The sequence below is a fragment of the Xiphias gladius genome, chromosome 5, assembly GCF_016859285.1.
Source record: "Xiphias gladius isolate SHS-SW01 ecotype Sanya breed wild chromosome 5, ASM1685928v1, whole genome shotgun sequence".
NCBI lineage: Eukaryota > Metazoa > Chordata > Actinopteri > Istiophoriformes > Xiphiidae > Xiphias > Xiphias gladius.
The window spans coordinates 13,465,105-13,482,663 of record NC_053404.1 but is presented as its reverse complement, the minus strand read 5'-3'; the positions used below and the strand labels follow the sequence as shown (position 1 = coordinate 13,482,663).

At 40.9% G+C, this 17,559-nt stretch overlaps 3 protein-coding genes across 8 annotated transcripts in view; 1 reads left to right on the top strand and 2 right to left on the bottom strand.

Moving 5' to 3' along the window:
* Positions 1-1,706, bottom strand: part of atp8a2 (ATPase phospholipid transporting 8A2) — a 49,504-nt gene extending 47,798 nt beyond the window's left edge. For all 4 annotated transcript variants that reach the window (XM_040126665.1, XM_040126667.1, XM_040126666.1 and 1 more), the window contains exon 1: positions 1,525-1,706. In XM_040126665.1, coding sequence (XP_039982599.1) covers positions 1,525-1,567 — 43 coding nt within the window. In that variant the 5' untranslated portion in view covers positions 1,568-1,706. The remainder of the gene's footprint in view (positions 1-1,524) is intronic.
* Positions 1,707-3,435: 1,729 nt separating this feature from the next.
* Positions 3,436-9,360, bottom strand: rnf6 (ring finger protein (C3H2C3 type) 6). 3 transcript variants are annotated; one of them, XM_040127273.1, is made up of 4 exons: positions 8,408-9,214; positions 7,943-8,098; positions 7,595-7,759; positions 3,436-7,186 (listed from the first exon to the last, which is right to left on the bottom strand). In XM_040127273.1, exons 2-4 carry the CDS (start codon positions 8,082-8,084, stop codon positions 5,334-5,336), a joined length of 2,160 nt encoding a protein of 719 aa, XP_039983207.1. In that variant the 5' UTR covers positions 8,085-8,098; positions 8,408-9,214; the 3' UTR covers positions 3,436-5,333. The 3 variants fall into 3 exon arrangements, with proteins under 3 accessions (XP_039983207.1, XP_039983206.1, XP_039983209.1); XM_040127272.1 differs by lacking the exon at positions 8,408-9,214 and adding an exon at positions 9,226-9,360 and having other exon boundaries at positions 3,437-7,186; XM_040127275.1 differs by lacking the exon at positions 8,408-9,214 and adding an exon at positions 9,226-9,358 and having other exon boundaries at positions 3,437-7,186; positions 7,637-7,759.
* A 1,580-nt stretch (positions 9,361-10,940) lies between these two features.
* Positions 10,941-17,558, top strand: cdk8 (cyclin-dependent kinase 8; the record flags this gene model as incomplete). The annotated part of the gene is made up of 12 exons (XM_040127546.1): positions 10,941-11,442; positions 12,753-12,828; positions 13,240-13,350; positions 14,096-14,236; positions 14,979-15,036; positions 15,117-15,248; positions 15,359-15,502; positions 16,398-16,467; positions 16,674-16,746; positions 16,939-17,036; positions 17,225-17,303; positions 17,529-17,558. Coding segments are annotated over exons 1-12 (1,140 nt in total), but the record flags the coding sequence as incomplete, so codon positions are not given.
* Between the last annotated feature and the right edge of the window lies 1 nt (position 17,559).

The following is a 17,559-nucleotide window of genomic DNA, read 5'->3' as shown; positions in this document are numbered from 1 at the left end:
CATATAAATCCATCTGATGTATTTACTTTAAAAAAAATTTACGAATGCGATGGGTAAAAGTGAGAGTTATGTACTCTTTGTCACTATACTGTCAAAAAAGGCATTCCTCTGCCTTTTGAAATAGGTGCTGAACGCTTTTAACCTTAGAGCTTTCTTGTGGCAAAAATGTGCTCCCTCATTGTCAAAAGATCCAGTTGTTTGTCTTTTTTAACAACACATAAATATCTGGGAACCTCTGGCCTGAAGACAGCATGGCCCAGTTGGCGCTCATCTCTGCTCGCAATTTGCCCTGCTTTCTATTTCTGGAAGCTGCAAGAGGCATGCAGCCACACACACACACACACACACACACACACACACACACACACACACACACACACACACACACACACACAACAGCAATGCAGACCGACAGTATGTGCCAGACACTATTAAAAGCTACTGTATGAGCCAACCACATCTCTTCTAGGACAATCTAAAGTCCATTTGCCATGTGTGAAATCATCCAGTGCAGTCCCTTGTTTAAACATCCCATCCTCTTTCCAACTTTGAGGACAAGATGAGGCATTTTCTGCCAAAAGTGGGACTGTAGTCAAAACTATACAGTTCGTCATGGGAATTTATATAACAATACAGCCGTGGTTGATACAGCAACAGGCAAACACAGGCTCTGTGTAGAAAAAAAGGAACCTTCCTTTTTCCAGGTTCTAGATATGGATGGCCTTAAGGTACGGTGAGATTCATATTCCGAACAGCTCAGAGTAAGGAGCGCGCTTTAGACGGTCACATGGTTTTTTAAGTCGGCGAGGTAATTGGCTGTTCTAGGACTGATCTATAGGAACTTATGGTTGGACGTTTGAAACGCAAAAATAAATTATATTACGTACTAACATTTAGATATGGACTAATTTAAACGCATATTAATACATTTTCGTATTTAGGCGAGTTAACCCATACCAAAATGCCCCATATGATGCTATTCAGGAGCTCAAGATACAAGAGTCTGTTGCAACAAAATGATATAATACCAAAATGATCCCATGGTAAATTCAGTACATTCCATAAATAGTGATAAGACCATACAACGCATTCAAATTTATCCTATCAAGAATAAATATGTTGTTATCTTTGCGTGATGTCAAGGCACGGATCCCTACACTTATCATGATATTCAATATATAAAAGTACATGCTTATACAAAGGGCAGACTGTACCTGAAGAAGGCAACTGCGGTCTGCTTGCCCTTGCATCCCAAAGCCGGTGCCAAAAAATGAATGAGACCGGAGTATAAATACCGGTATAGCAAGTCACCCCACATGCATGCCGCAGTCCGATTCCCGTTATTATGCTAAGCACATACGAAAATACGCACGATTAAATACAGGCCGCTTATATCCCCAATCAGGCCTATTCTTAACAAAGGGATAAACACGACTTTACATTGACAGGTGACGAATTAAGCGGCGGGAGGAACGCCGGTCGAGAAAAGATTAAATAAGGTGTTTGATTTTTTTTTAAGCTTACCTCCCTCACTGTGTATCTTCTTAGCTCTCCGGTTGAAATACATCTTGCTGGTGGTGAACAAGTGTCGGTGAGGCTGGGGCGAGGAGGCCGGAGCGGTGGCATGCTCATGGCTCACCGGCAGAGCAGAGGAATGCTGCTCCGGGCCCAGGCTGCGGCCGCTCCTGCTGCTGCTGCTGCTGCTCACGGACCATTATTTCGCTCTTGGACCGCGGAGGTAATGTTGTAGAAGACAGCTTCAGCCAGCGTCAAATCTCACGGAATAACGACTGTGCTTCCTCCGGTCACTGGTTTCAAAATAATGTACGTTAGAATTAAAATCAAGGGGAATCTCAATGTAATTGATTACAATGCGATTTTTACCTGTATCCGTTTCTCAGTTTACTCATTTTATGGTGCAACTGTAGATATGATTAGGTTCAGAAGCATTAGTTAGATTAGACTACTTCATTAAAACAAATATTTTCTAGCAAAATATGGTGTATTCATCAGGTGAATATATTTTAATGGCTAATTTGTTAAAATGGTCCACATTGCTCTTTTCTGACCCAAATAGATCTACATTTTTGTATTTACTGCAGTCCAAATAAAATAATAAGACCACACATGTATGATAAAAAAAAGTATGTCCTTATGATAATCATATAACTCTATTTTCGTAGGATATTGTGTTAGTTATACAACATTATAATTACTTTAACACTAAATTCACTTCTTCTGATGTGTACCTCTTGAGACACTACTGTTTTGTTCTAAGTCACTTACTCTCAAGCTGAATTGATTAGTTGATTAATCAATTAGTGGAATAACAGAAAAATAATCATCAATATTATTTTATAATGCCCAACAGTTTCTAGTTCCAGCCTAATAATTGTGAGATTTTGATGATTTCCTTTGTTCTATGTAAATTCAATATCTTTTGGGTATGGACTATAGATGGTACACAACAAGATGTCCATTTGTGCTTTAGGAAAATGTAAAGGGATTTTATCAACCCAATAATTAATCGTTCAAAGGAGACACTGAGTAGCAGATTAACTCGTGATGAAAATAACTGTGAGCTGCTGCCCTACATTAAACAAGTAATTAAAAGAGTACAAATCAGGAGTTTAAGAATTTATTTGTAAAGCTTTATTTTGAAGGGCAACTGCCTCTTACTACTCCTACTGGCTTTACAAATCTAATGTCCGTTCAATTGAATCACGGGAGCGCGCATCGGATGATGAGATGCGTGCGCGCACCCAGGCTCTGGACGCAAAATATAATATAAACACAAATAAGAACTTTTTTGGGAAATGTTCTCCAATCCGTCTTTCAATATTTAAGAGCTAGTGGACGACTATGTGGTTCTTTTACGAGACCTAACGATATATGAAAAAATACCTAATTAAAAATAGCTGTAAAGAACTATTGGTCATACCAGATCCAAGTGATGCTGTAGCAGTACCCTCAACCTCTGAGTATGAATTTAACGAAGCTGCATTTTATTGCTTATGAATTAAACTTTTCATTTGTAGAAGAAAATACGCCATCTTTTCTTTGAAGAAACGCCAGCTGTTCAAGAATTTGGTCAGCGGCCATGCCAGCATCAAAAAGACTCACCCCAAAGGCGACCCAGTTTTACGGCGAAAAAAAGGTACCGAAAACGTTCATAGAATCTTTTCAAAAGTCAATTCTGCAGCATAATCCAATTCTCCTCTCTCTATTTGTATGTCTGGGTTTTTCAAAGCACACATTTTCGCCACAGTATGGCCACAAACAGAAAGCTTGTTGGTCGCTATCGCGGCTAGATGTTGACATCTGTAGCTCAAAACTAGGCACACACACACACAACTTTCAATTACTCGTTTTTTGGCACGCACACACACAAACGCCCATACACACCAGATCTCTGGGCATGACAAAGCTGCATTTTATTCCGTCGTTAAGGAGCAGAGAAGAAAAACCCATGTCTTCGTTTTATTACATAGTATCATAGTCATCATAACTGTTTTATTTACTCTCACACATTGTAACATAATACATATTCATATTTCAAAAGTTGTTTTCCATCTTATTAAATACGAATAGAATAAATATTCACTTCTGCACTGAGCGGCCACAACCCTCTCCAAGTCTCCAAGATGGATATTCACTGAACAGAGGCCTTCTGAGAACCAGGTATATTGGGACACTAAACCTTTCCTTCAGCCCCCCCCCACACACACACACTCACATGCACACACACAATTAACCCATACACATTTACCCAATTCACATATTCTTACAAACTATACTGCATCATTCCTGCAGTTTTGATAGTGGCATGTTAAGTGCAGAGATGTAGTAGCTCCTGTGTACTGTTATCGTTGATTTACAAAGTGGCCCTGGTAGGAATACACTGACTAGGTGGTTCAGCTAAATAATCCACCTGTGCTACACTAGAAATGCCAATATCTGTGGATGTAATGGAGAAGTAAACCATAAAGAGCATACAGGAATATCATATTACTAACAATTCCTTATTCAGGTGTTAATTAGACTGCGACCATTGCACTATGACAGACCCATTGAGGAAGAGATGTGTTGTCAACAGATTCTCATTAGCATTAAATGTAGTTTTGGAGCCAAAGGTGCTGCAGATGCTCCAAACATTAACAATTTTCCAGCACCTATCTCATCAAGAAATATTTCTGAGTTAGCTGGAAAACTGAAAAAAACAAAACAAAAATGTATGTATGTTTCAGGTTTTAGCTCAGCAGATGTATTGGGCTAACTACTCAATGCAACTTCATGACACGGGTGTTTGTCAAGTATGGCTCCAAATAAGCAACAGGAAGCAAGAGGAAACACTGATTTTAGGGTTTACAAGTCTTTTTTTAAAATGGAGATGATAATCACACATTAAAATGTAAACAACAATGAACAGCAAAACAAACAATACTGTCTTCTCTCTTTGTATTGCACAATTTTATACTAAACTACAACTCTGAACTCCTGATTATGCACATGCCTTTTGCATTCATTTGAATTGTGCTGCTCATATGGGTGATGTTAATGACTTTGAAGTGGCCTATTTTAGTGGGTTACTTTTATGGATGAATTCTGTATTGGAATTATATGGGAAAGATGTATGGAGAGGGTTTAAACAAATAATACCAGATTTACAGAATAAAACTTATTTCAAAATTAAATACATTGCTCATACACATCCCAATAATCATACATTTCTTAACCAACTGTAAAGGGACACTTTAAAATGGTTGTTGAAACTTTAAAATAGTTAGTTAAAAAAAAAAAAAAAAAAGTTTTCCTGTTTCCATTCTAAACAGATGGCATGTGAGGAGCATCATGATTCAAAACCCTTAAATACAAGCACTGGTGAGTTATATACAGATTATACTGAATAAATCAAGTCTAGAAGTGATTTGTGTACTCCAGTTGTGACAAAGAGACGTCACATGTAACAGACATTACAGAGTTTAAGTGAGACTAGTCAGCAGCGGCTACAGGAGCTCCTTAAGCATTAATGCCATCCATTGACATGGGCCTCTGAAGCTTTGTGACAGAGACCAGCAAAACAGGTCACAGGAAGAAGAAAATAAAACAATAAGTTGATGAAAACAAGGAGTCTAAAAAAATAAAGTTTTGTTAATTCTCTGCATTTATATTTTCTTTTTTTCTGCACTTTTGGTTCAACCTTCTTCAACTTCAACACAACGGTATTTTCAAAGAAATTAAACCATGAAAGCGCTATGTACATGCAAAGCCCACTCTGGTCTGCTCAGTTCAGCCAGCCAGGAATATGACAGTTGTGTTTGTGAGCAAATAGGTCAGTCATGATGTACTGCAAGTATGGGCTGCCTGCAGATGGGGCAGGTGTTGTTTTCAGAGAGCCAGCGGTCGATGCAGTGGATGTGGAATTCATGAGAGCAAGGCAGACGGCGCAGCTTGTTGCCCTGGGCATACTCATTGATGCAGACACTGCACGCACGACCATTCTCTCCCTCCAGGCTGGCCTGACCATAGGTGCGTGTGGATAAATTGTCGATCTGCTCTTTGGTCAGGCCCCTAGGGTGTTCATCATCCTCTTCATCATTAAGCAGGAAGAAATGTGCCAGCCGCAGGATGGGTAAAGTACCATTTTCTACCAGGTTGTTTGTGTCTCTGCTTGTGGCACGTCCTTCTGTAGTACTCACTACCCCTCCTCCGAGTCTGGCCTGCCCACCCTGGTCCTCTTCACTTCCCACCAGCCCCACCATCTCCTGATCTACCCCACCTGTGCCAACCTGGCCAACTGAGCTCTCATTTGTATGCAGACGACTGGCTGGGCTAGTGTTACTATTTGTGCCAATAGCATCTGTATGGCTAGGTGCAACAGTTTCAGAATCAGCCTCTGTCTCCATCAGAGAGCTGAGCTCCCCAAATCCAGTCATAATCTGGCGCAAAATGGAACGCAGTGCGGTGGAGTTAGGTTCCCCGAGGCCTGTCTCACTGATACGCCTCAGTGGAATCCGGATAGTGCTCACATAGGTGCGGATCCCAGCCCGCTCAGAGCGGGAGATGGTGCGTCTAAATCCACCACTGTCACTTTCAAATGTGACAGTATTCTCAGCAACCCGCGCACGTGAGCGTGTTCTGCTGGCGATGCTGTCCCTATCGCGGTTTTCACCAGGTCGAATCCTTCTCACCTGCAGGTCCAACATAATGGTTGGGTGCCGTCGCACCGCTGAACCTCCCGCTCCTACTACATGCGCTTCACCCTCACGTTCTCCTGTCTCTACAGCTGGCTCCGTAAGAGCTGCAGGTTCTGCACCAGCCTCCCCTGTCTCCATGGAAACAGAGCTTGTGCCACTGCCTGGCTCAACAGTGTGGATGCTAGAGCCACTGACACCACTGCTGGATGGTGGAGTGGTGCTGACAACAGGTATTCGGTGCAAGGGGGAACGGCTTCGCCTAGATAAGCGGGATGAAACCCCACCCCCTGCTACAGCCCTGCGTGCACGACCACGCGATCGAGTCCTACTGCCACGTGATTCATGTCCCCCTGCTGGGGCCTGAGTCCCAGACTGGGGTGATACACAGGGACAGTCTATAGGAGCAGACATATCATCACGCCCCTGCTCTACTTCTGCACTGAGGGCTTGATGTTGGGAAGGCATAGTTTGATCAAGGGGAGGGTTGGGAACAGTGGGAGGTGGTGCTAAAGAGTGCAAAGTGGCACCTCTCCTCTGAACAGCAACTGGGGGGGCCACTGGTGCAGGAAGTGCTGGGGGGCTCATCGAAAGAGTGGTATTGCTGCTGCGTGTACGCCGTGTCTGCATCCTCCTACTGAGGGCTGGGCGGGGAGAGGGGTACGGAGCTGGCCTTGACATGGCTGAAGGGCGAGGGTTGGAGAAGGAGGAGGTAGCACGTATAGAGGGTGAAGTTGTATTTGGGGCAATCACTGGAAGCTCTGCAGTGTCCACGGTGTCATTATGCTCCCCCGGCTCTGGCTGATCGTGGTTGATGTTGATCTCCAAGCTAAAGCGGAATTCTCCACTGTTAGGGTTGGTCCGACTGACAGCACGCCATGTCTGGTTGCCACTCTGCCCACTGCGAGTAGCATTACCGGTACGTCTGAAAGTGTTCAGCCACTCCAGTAATGAGTCACCATTAGAGGTTTCTGCTCCAGGCTCTGTGCCCCCTGTAAAAAACAAATATGGGTAAGACTGTAAACTAACGTGTCTATCCCAAAATCTATTAATCTACTATCTAGAAAACTATAATAAAAATATTGCCATTACCTCTTGTCCAATTACAATACTGACAGTTATACCCAAACTGTTTCATACCTTATTCAAAGCCAGCACTTCCACTGTAGTTGAACGAACTGTGTTGCAATCCTTTTAAACCTTGCTAAAACTGAGGTTTGTTTGTCATCTGTTTTACTGTTCTCGAAGCCCAGTCATAAAACATTACGCCGTGTTATTATTTAATGTTTTTGGCTTCTTTGTTAATCAATAGCGATTTAACCCAAGCCATTCAGCATTGACAAGTGAAAGCCAGAAGTGGAAATATCAGATGGAGACAAGTCCCTCCCCCTCCTCCCTACCTGCCCCTCGTCTCCCTCCAGCCCCTGTCTCCTCTCCCTCACCGCTACTGCTCTGCTGTTCTCCAGAATCAGTAGTCTGCGAGCGCTGCTCGGTACGGGGCTGAGATGAAACACGCTCTTTTGCTCCATCAAGACGCTGCCGCAGCTCCTCAGCAGTTACCTCCCCTGTGAAACATATGGACATGCAGGAGGTTATGTGCTGTCAGCAGCAGTGGGTCATAAAGAAGTATCTCTGCTCTCTGATTATATACCATACATTGTGACCTTGGCATAATATACACTTTGTAATCTTCATACACTTCATGCACCAATCAGTGCGTTAACATATCAAGATGTCCTCCTCCTCACCAGGGGTGCCCAGCAGGTTGCTGTCTCTCATTAGGCGGTACTCCTCTTCACTCAATTCATTGATGAAGTGATAGTATGCCTCCTCCCGTCGAAGACGCTCTGCCTGCCTCCGCCGTTCGTCTCCCCCACCAGGAGGGTCCATCACCGTGAAAAGTGCTGACAGACAGATGAGTGACGGTGTCAGTCAGGGGTGAAATGTCCTCTGAATCTACAATCTACAGCTTTACATTTAGCATTCAAAAAATAAGGGCTGAAGCCACACACTGAGCCTCCTCAGCTAAAGAGGGCATGCACCTTTGTCGTTACAATATGTGGGATAACAATAATAAAAGAAGCAAATGGCTATTTAATTGTCTTTTGGAAAGATAAAGAACAAACGTTTTGTTCAGCTATGTATCATGCACCTACAGGGTTTTAGTTGAACCTAGAGGAACAATGCAATGCAAGTTAGAGTATGTCATTTACCTTAGCCTTATAGTGACTAATCTCTAACCGAGGAAGACAGTTAAGTCTACGCCATCCATTTTCTATCGAAAGACTCCACCACGTAGACTGATGAAGGCTAAAGTAATCTTGCTAATGTTGCTAACGTTTAGCCCGAAGACTAGCGCCGTAAATTCACCTAATTTAACATGAAGATAAATGCGCGATTCATTCACTGTAAGGAATAGCCAAGAAACATCCTAATAACAACGTAGTCTTCATGTGAGCTAATACTAGCCAAGTTACAACAGTAGCTACGGAAGGCCATATTGAAGGCAGGGGACTAATGCAACAAAACTGGCGTTGTCATCCCGGTTAGCCACCAATCACCGGCCTGGTGTAAATGACTGACACACCCAGCATCCAATCACTGCACTACAGAGGCGGGACACGAGAAACTAAGCGGAGGTCTCCTGCATGTAAACGCAGGGCATAGAAAGAAAGACAAAGAATCTTGTCAGCATTATTAAAGAATTGGACAATCGAGATGTTAATGCCAGGCAATGATTAACTGCGTTGCCACCCAAACAGAACAATCACTTTTGTGCACCTTTCAAGGATGCGAAATGTCATTTTTGAATGCGCAACGCTTTAGTTGCTAACTGAGCGCTAAGGTTAGCGAACAGCAGCGCGTCGACACCAGGGTTAGCTGACTCGCCAGCGAGCTGCGAGGCAGAATAACTTCTACGATATTAATATGACACACAGTTTTATCAAGCAGTTAATGTGCATGGCATTTAAAACTTAACCCTAGCATAGTTTTATAAGAGATGACAATGACATCAAACGGAATTTAGTACCTGACAAAGCAGCTGTAATATGGACGGTTTGCTCTCCTCTCCCTTCTCTCTCAAACCAAGATGGGACCAGTGGTGCTACAATACACCGTCCGTCAAAAACAATCTCCCTGGTCACATTAGTTCCTAGGTAACACGGCATCTGCAAAACATAGCTCAAGATATTTTGTCCATAATTGCACATCAGCAGAATTATCCATTCCATTTGTGAAATTATACTTTAAATCCGCTACATTTCACGCGGAAATAATGGATTTTTTACTTTCTGCAGTTTTAAACGTGATGGTGCTACAGTATGGGGAAGACCATCTACAACATACATTTATCTTTATGGAAAGTCGTAATCAATTTAGACACTCTTAAAAGACCTTTCTGAATAAGTAAACACTTTTTAAAAAAGGCACTTATTTCATTTTACACTTTCATATTTTAAATGCATGATATTTACGCTTTTACATAAGTACTGGATTTGACCTCTTTAGCATCCAGACTGATGAGCTCATGTTTGAAACCAAACTACGAAACAGCCCTGCCAGTGACCTCCAACATGAAGTAGTCTAAAGAAAAAAGATGATAATAAGTTACCACACATAATATCAGGTGAAATTACAATATATGAAACATACCTTATGGCTGACCACCATTATTATACAGTTTATAGTCTTTCATCAGAGCATCACCATATATGAGAATAAAGTGTAGCCAATGCCAAAGAAAGAAATTTGTAGCAAGTATTCCTCCATAAACGTTTATTTGTTGTTGATAAAAAGTCTTAGTGGTTTTGTTAGTGATTAGGATTATTATTTTCCCAAGTATTTCAAGCATTCAAATATTTATATCTCAAACCTGCCACTGTTTTGTTTACCACTCCCTCTAAAGGTTGTTGGCTGTTGTTTTGTTTGTTCTCTCACACACCCATGTTCATGGTCAGCTAAAACAGCTTTTGCAACATCATGATGATATGGCCATTTTATCATTAAATATTTCCATGTTAAAAAATCAATATATCATATTGCTATTCTTCAAGTGAGTCTGTGGTAATGGGTTCTTGGATATCAGCAATGGCAATGTTACAATAAAATGCCTTAAGCTGATCATATTTTGTGCTTATTTGTAACACCTTGGTGAGTTTATATTTTCCCCAACTTTAGCCACAGATCATAAAAACTGCTTTTTTCTTGTACCTTTGTTCAATGTACCTCCCCTTTTACTTCATCATTAAATTTGGCTACTTATTACTGCACTGTAACTGCCTTTTTAATTCTCTTACCCCGTTTTATTTTCTTCTATTTAAATTCATTTATATTTTCATCTTTATTGAATGTTGTTCCATTGCATTTCTTTGCCCAATAACTGTTTTAATTGCCTCTGCTGCTTTAAAGTGGAAATAAATTTATCTTTTCTAATAAGTATTTCTAATTAGTATCACACATTTAGATATAACGTGCTTAATATTGTATACGGAGCAAAATATAATCATCTTGTTCGCTTTAATTCAGAACGAATGGATAAATATTTTCTGTTATACCGAGGTGATAGACAAAAATAGGTAACAAACATTTTTCTTTGTGCGCCTATATTATAGCATTGAAATATGCCACAATAAGTAAAAAAAAATTCATAATTCGGTTGTTATGACTGAGGAAACTTATACAACAGCTCTCATTTTTACTAGTGTGAATTTCCACGTGGTGTATGCTTTCTACCCATTTTCTGGAGCTCTTTCTCTGCTGCAAGCCTGTCTTCACGACGTTTTGCGACAGTGCCGTGCGCCAATACGCTGTCGTTACCGAGTGAAGTGCGTCTCTTTGGAGCAGATACCGGCTGTGAGAAACGCAGCAACAAGAGAAAGGAATATATTTCAGGCTCGTTTTCCACCTGGACTATCTCCGAGCACCGCGCATCCCTTCCGGTACATAAAATTTGACCCAAAAGCTCGATGTGAATGCTGGGCTGAAGGAAGAAAGGGCCACGCTGGGGAAGGCAACTAGCTGAATTACCTCACCGAGCTCGTTGGAGTAGCCTAGTTGCCTCCCAAGCGACGCTTCAAAAAGGGAAGGAGCAGATACATTTAGCCCAACCAGTCGTGAAAATGGACTATGATTTTAAAGTCAAGCTGACCGGCGAAAGAGAGCGTGTCGAGGACCTGTTTGAGTACGAAGGATGCAAAGTGGGAAGAGGCACCTACGGTCATGTATACAAAGCGAAGAGAAAAGATGGGTGAGTTGATGACCAGCAAGGCCTCTAGCCAGTGAACCCTGCCCCTGTCCCCTCTCTCTCCCAAATAAATTTTAATTAATTCTTTCATTTTTTTTCTCCCTTCAAGGCCACTGACAGAGGAGGCATGTTGTTAGAGATTTATGTAGAGAAAAAACAATGTGGGGGGTGTATTGACTTGTTGATGGACTCAGTGGTCATTTTTTATGAGGAGAGGGGTTGCTTTTATCATACACGAGGTTAATATCTCCACACTAACTAATATGGATATGCCATTCTCCAGTAGGCTTTTTGTGAATGTTAAAAAATGGATCATTTGTAGAGGAGTCTGGCATATGAGATAAGATTTTTGTGCTTGATGTTTTTGCATTGTGCAAAATCTAAGAAAGCAAAGCTAGACTGTTTTTGTACTAAAACAGTCTTCAGTTGTGTATGTAACAATCTAACATGCCTAAATTCTATGGGTATGTTTCTTTCATACTATTTTTACTTTTTACTTTTACCGTCAGTCAACCTTCATTTCCTTTTTAAAAGTATTTTTTGGGGCATTTTTTGCCTTTTTGAGAGAATCACTGGGGGCGTGACATGAAGTAAGGGGTGACAAAGATGGGGAATCACATGCATCAAAGGTCCCCATCAAACTATTAACGCTGTCGTTCATAGTCAGCGCCTCAAACCCCTAGACCAACAGATTGCCACAAACTTTCATTTCTAAACCTTTTATTTATTTCCCTTTTTCCTATGTTTCTGATGCAATCCCTGTAAAAGCTTGAACTGTGTCTGGATCCGATCTCGGGAGAGCTGAAGGCAGCTTGAGCTACCAGGCCCATACTAGGCCCATTATCACAGCCCGGACATATTGGCAGCCAGAACCACACAAAAGAGTCCCAAAGTGTTTAAAGATGTTTGTGTTCACTTCAGGAGGCTGCTGTTTATGAGACTCTGTGAGCTAGTTTATGCTGCAGCAGTTGGACGAGGCCTGAGGAGGCACAAAGCATGGGTTTATGAGATGATTTAGGCCAGGGGGAGGGAGGGAGGGGTTGTAACCGATTTATTCAAGTGAGAGCCAGTCCCACTGCTCTGTTTGTCCCTCGCCAGTTGCCAGACAGGGCCTGTTTCCTCTCTCCTTCTATTGTTTTGAGACTCAGAGGTGAGCTTGATTACACAAATCAGAAGGTAATGCAACTCAGCCTCTCCTCAGAGTCCCTGTGCCAGCTGCAAAGTGCCCCCCTTTATGTTTCTGTGTAGACAGGTCTCAGGGGGCCCGCAGTCTGGTCTGGTGTTAATGTTGCTCTGACTCTCTCTGTTTGTAGGAAGGATGATAAGGACTATGCCCTCAAGCAGATTGAAGGCACTGGCATCTCCATGTCAGCCTGCAGAGAGATTGCGGTAAGAAGTGCTTGGTGTACTCTGTCCCTTTTGTTTGGTCTCTGTTAAACACCTTCATGTCATACTTGAATTCCCTTCCTTCACAAAGTAGCTTTTGTTAAGTCAGTAACAACAGACATAAAATAGAAAAGCTAGAAAGAATCACAGAGGAACATTTTGAAATTAGACATGCATGACCAAATGTCATGAACATAAACTAAACATCTCACTGCACATTTTTCAACAAAAAATAAGGGCTATTTTCTCAAATTGCATTTAAATGTACATGTGTTTACTACTTTGTGTACGGTCTTCAGTCCGGTAGACTCTTCATTTTGAAGACATACAATAACTAGTAATTGGCTGTTATCATTAATGATATCTGCCATGAGAGTGTTTTGTTGGTTCTCTGAATGAGTTTATATGTTGCAGCTGCTGCGGGAGCTGAAGCACCCCAATGTCATCTCACTGCAGAAGGTTTTCCTGTCACATGCAGACCGTAAAGTATGGCTGCTCTTTGACTACGCCGAACATGATCTCTGGGTAAAATGCACACATAACACACACTGAAGCTGCATGACATGACTTTTATCAAACATGTTGTGATCTTGGTTACTAAATATGCCCATATGAGTGGGATTGGGTGTTTTGTAGGTATCTGTTTTTTTTGTATACTTTGTTTTTAAATATTTGTTTATTAGTTTTAGAAAACACATGCACATACTGCAGATTCCTACATGAAAACGGTACACATAGTTTACACTTTTTGTTTAGAATTAGGTTATAAATATTTATGCCTCCTGCTGTTTTTTGCACATATGTGAAGATTTAGCCTTTTTTTTAAATGCAGGACAAATGCATAGACCTTCACAAATGCATTACTCATACTGCTAAATGCATATACACTCACATTCACCATCACCCGGTTGTAAGGAAGTAAACTCAAAATGGTGTTAATTATGTATTGCTAAGTCTCACTGAAGCACACACATACACCCAGAAGTCTTCAGCATTTGGTAGTCAAACCTCTGCTTTACAGTTGGCAGTTACAACTGGCAGGATATCAGAGCTGAGTTAAAATGCCATTTTTTTTTGCCACAGAGCTGCAACATTCACATTTCCCCTCGAAAAGAAGTGGAAACAGATGCCACAAACATTAACCTTATTCATCTTGCCTAAAGCATAAACTTACATTTGTGACCATACAAATGTAGAAAAGAACACAAAATGATGCATTTCACTTCTCATGTACACACACCACAATTATTATTATTTTGTCTTTCCATAGCACATTATTAAGTTCCACAGAGCTTCTAAGGCCAACAAGAAGCCACTGCAGCTGCCTAGAGGAATGGTCAAATCTCTGCTCTACCAGATCCTGGATGGCATCCATTACCTCCACGCCAATTGGGTCCTCCACAGAGACCTTGTAAGAGGATTTGGGAGGGCAGAGAGGGAAAGAAAATGGGAGGAGACGAGAGGGAGAGAGAAAATATTTAGGTAGAAAGGAAAACAAAGCAACAGTTGAAGAAAGACTGGATTGTTATTGGGCAGAGAATCAGTTCAAGGCCTGCGAATGTGTGTCAGCCTGTGTGTGTGTCTAGTCATCGTTCATAATTACATGTTTTAAATGTTTTTGCAATCATTTAAAAACGGGTCTAGGTTGATCAGCAAAGATCAGCATGCATCAATGTATTGATTATTATTTGTACACTTGTTTTACAATGTTCTATATTAGAGTTGCTTTAGTGATTGATTTTTACAAGAAACATTTTTGTTTTATATAATTTTAATTATTTAAATTTAAAGGAAACATTACAGTCTTTATTTGTAGTATTACAATTGGTTCTTTAAAATAACAATTTCAAAATACTGTCATAATAGTCTCATTAATGTATGGATTTTTAACAGCTACACTATGGCAAAGCCAAATTACTTGCAATTTGCATCACTGACAGTGGTGAGATGGAAATTGTAGACCACCTCTGCTGTGGGATGTAGTGGGTTTATTGTGTCCACTAGAGGGAAGCAACATAGAGTCTTGATTACACATCATATCTAACACTGTCAACAAAGACGAATTAACCTCAGCAGATTTGCTGTCATTTTTGAATAATATTTGGATTGCAGAAGCATGTTCAAAATTGTGCATGTCTCTTTTTCTCCATCAGAAACCAGCTAACATTTTAGTGATGGGGGAAGGGCCAGAGAGGGGTAGAGTAAAGATTGGTATGTATAATGTCTCCTTTTTAAAATGTTATTTATTGTTTAAGCTTGTTACTTTACTGACTAAATTGTCAATTGTTAAGCGGACATGGGGTTTGCCCGTCTCTTCAATTCACCGCTGAAGCCTTTAGCCGATCTCGACCCTGTGGTGGTCACTTTCTGGTACAGAGCACCTGAACTACTGCTAGGGGCTCGGCACTACACCAAAGCCATCGGTGAGAACTCTGCAACACAATCTGTCTGTGCAGCTGCTCATATGTGAGCATGTGCAGCCAGTTCTACTGACTTTACTGACAGCTTAAGTTGGTGTGTGCTCTTCTTTCAGACATCTGGGCGATTGGCTGCATCTTTGCAGAGCTGCTGACATCTGAGCCCATATTCCACTGTCGCCAAGAGGACATCAAGACCAGTAACCCTTACCACCATGACCAACTGGATCGCATCTTTAACGTCATGGGCTTCCCTGCTGGTGAGACTCCACAGCTGCCAGACTTTGGGGAAAAATATTCAGAAAAAATAATTCACTCCAATTTAAATATTTACTACTTTAATATTACATACTGATTTGTTAATGATTTACCTGATTTGGTCAACGGGGTTGATTTACATGATATATTAAGTCAAATAAGTACTTCTGATTTTCAAACAATTTATGTATATTAATGGTGCAACTGTGTCCCCTTTTCAGTGGAAAATGCTGTGGAAGGACAAGCATTTTTTTGTTCCCAACAGAGTCAGATTATTTCCATGATTTTTTCTTACTCCTTTTCTTTAGGCAGTAATGTGGTCTGTGGGTGCTGAACATTAATCCACTGGCACAACAGATGAAGCCCAATCACAAACATAGAAACTTTCACTTACAGGGCTACATTTTACAGGCCTATATTTTCCAGTTCACTTAAACTGCTCCTGATCTTTCTTTTTTACTCTTACCATCTTTGCTTGCTCTAGTTGTGTAATTCACCAGCCTATTTGATGTTTTTTTTTTTTAATTTTTGCAAGAAATCAAGCCTTACAAATTTTGCATCAGGGCAAATTTTGCAATCCCTTTGCAATGTTTGGCAATTTAAGTGAAGGTGGTTCTTATTGAAAAGCTAAATAAAAGAAGTAATTGATGTGAAAGTATAAAAACTTGGAGATGAGAGTCATTTCAGGTATATACAGTCTAACAAAAACAGATCCTACCCTGTAAGTCAAAACCAAACCTCAATATGCTCTTATCGTAGCAAGGGGTTATTGTGGGGAAATCATGAGCATTTGTGCTCAAAAAGATTGTAATCCAGACCCTACAAATCTAAATAATCTGTTCTTGAAGGGAGGGAGGGTGTGACATGGTGTAATCCTGACCTTCCCTCATTTTACAGATAAAGACTGGGAGGACATCAAAAAGATGCCAGAACACTCCACGCTGATGAAAGACTTTAGAAGGAACACGTGAGTCTGTAGAGCACCACTGTCCCATTTTTCTTCAAAATCCAAAACAAAAGTCAGAGCAAAGCATAATGCAGTGTGTGCTGGCAAACAGACATTTTTGACTGTTGTACACAATTTTTATGTAATCATGTAATAGCTGTGCATTTTCTTGTATATGTTAATTTACTGAAGTCATCATATTAATATTTAATCTTTTTCTATCACAGATATACAAACTGCAGCCTTATAAAGTACATGGAAAAACATAAAGTCAAACCAGAAAGCAAAGCATTCCACTTGGTGAGTTAAAATGCCTCAGTAATAGAGTAGTTACATGTACTTTGCATAATGTATAGACATAGTACTATTGTCCATAACAATTATGAGGCTATAGTTTGGTTCCCCATGACAAATGAAGTGTGACTTGTCATTAATGCCACTTGTTTTAATGGTTTCTTGTTTGAGCCTAACATTGTGTGCAATTCATTAAAGCTGCAGAAGCTGTTGACGATGGACCCCATCCGTAGAATCACATCGGAGCAGGCCATGCAGGACCCTTACTTTTTGGAAGAGCCCCTGCCCACATCTGAGTGAGTTACAGCACACCCAAACCCATACATACAGTCTGTAACCAGTTTATCTATCTTTTGCTACTGCTTATTTTGAGTCACACAACCTTGGAACGTCTACAGCGTTGAACAGTTCCCTTAGCTAATTAGCTTTGAGTCATGGGAATCAATGTTTGAAGTTGACAAGCCTCTTTGCCTTTTTTCTTCAGTGTGTTTGCAGGCTGCCAGATTCCCTATCCCAAGAGAGAATTCCTAACAGAGGAGGAGCCCGAGGACAAGGCAGACAAAGTAAGGATTCCATGTGCCATGTGTAGTTTCTAAATACTTTGCTCCCTGTATCACTTTAGTGTTTTCTAAAGTAATACAAGGAGCTTAATTCATGATTATATAAAGAAGGCTAATGAGAAACATCACAAAGAGGTTTTACATATACAATAGGTCTGATTAAAATGTGTTTTCAGCACTGATAATGTACATGGAATAATCAAAATATTAATATTTTTTGGTTTGCAGAAGAACCAGCAGCAGCAACAGGGAAACAACC

Excerpts from the sequence above, each read along its gene's own strand:
- rnf6 (XM_040127272.1), bottom strand. The coding sequence starts at position 8,084 with ATGGACCCTCCTGGTGGGGGAGACGAACGGCGGAGGCAGGCAGAGCGT. Across the intron at positions 7,760-7,942 it reads CAACCTGCTGGGCACCCCTG|GGGAGGTAACTGCTGAGGAG; the intron begins GTGAGGAGGAGG and ends TATGTTTCACAG. Across the intron at positions 7,187-7,594 it reads TGGAGGGAGACGAGGGGCAG|GGGGCACAGAGCCTGGAGCA; the intron begins GTAGGGAGGAGG and ends TGTTTTTTACAG.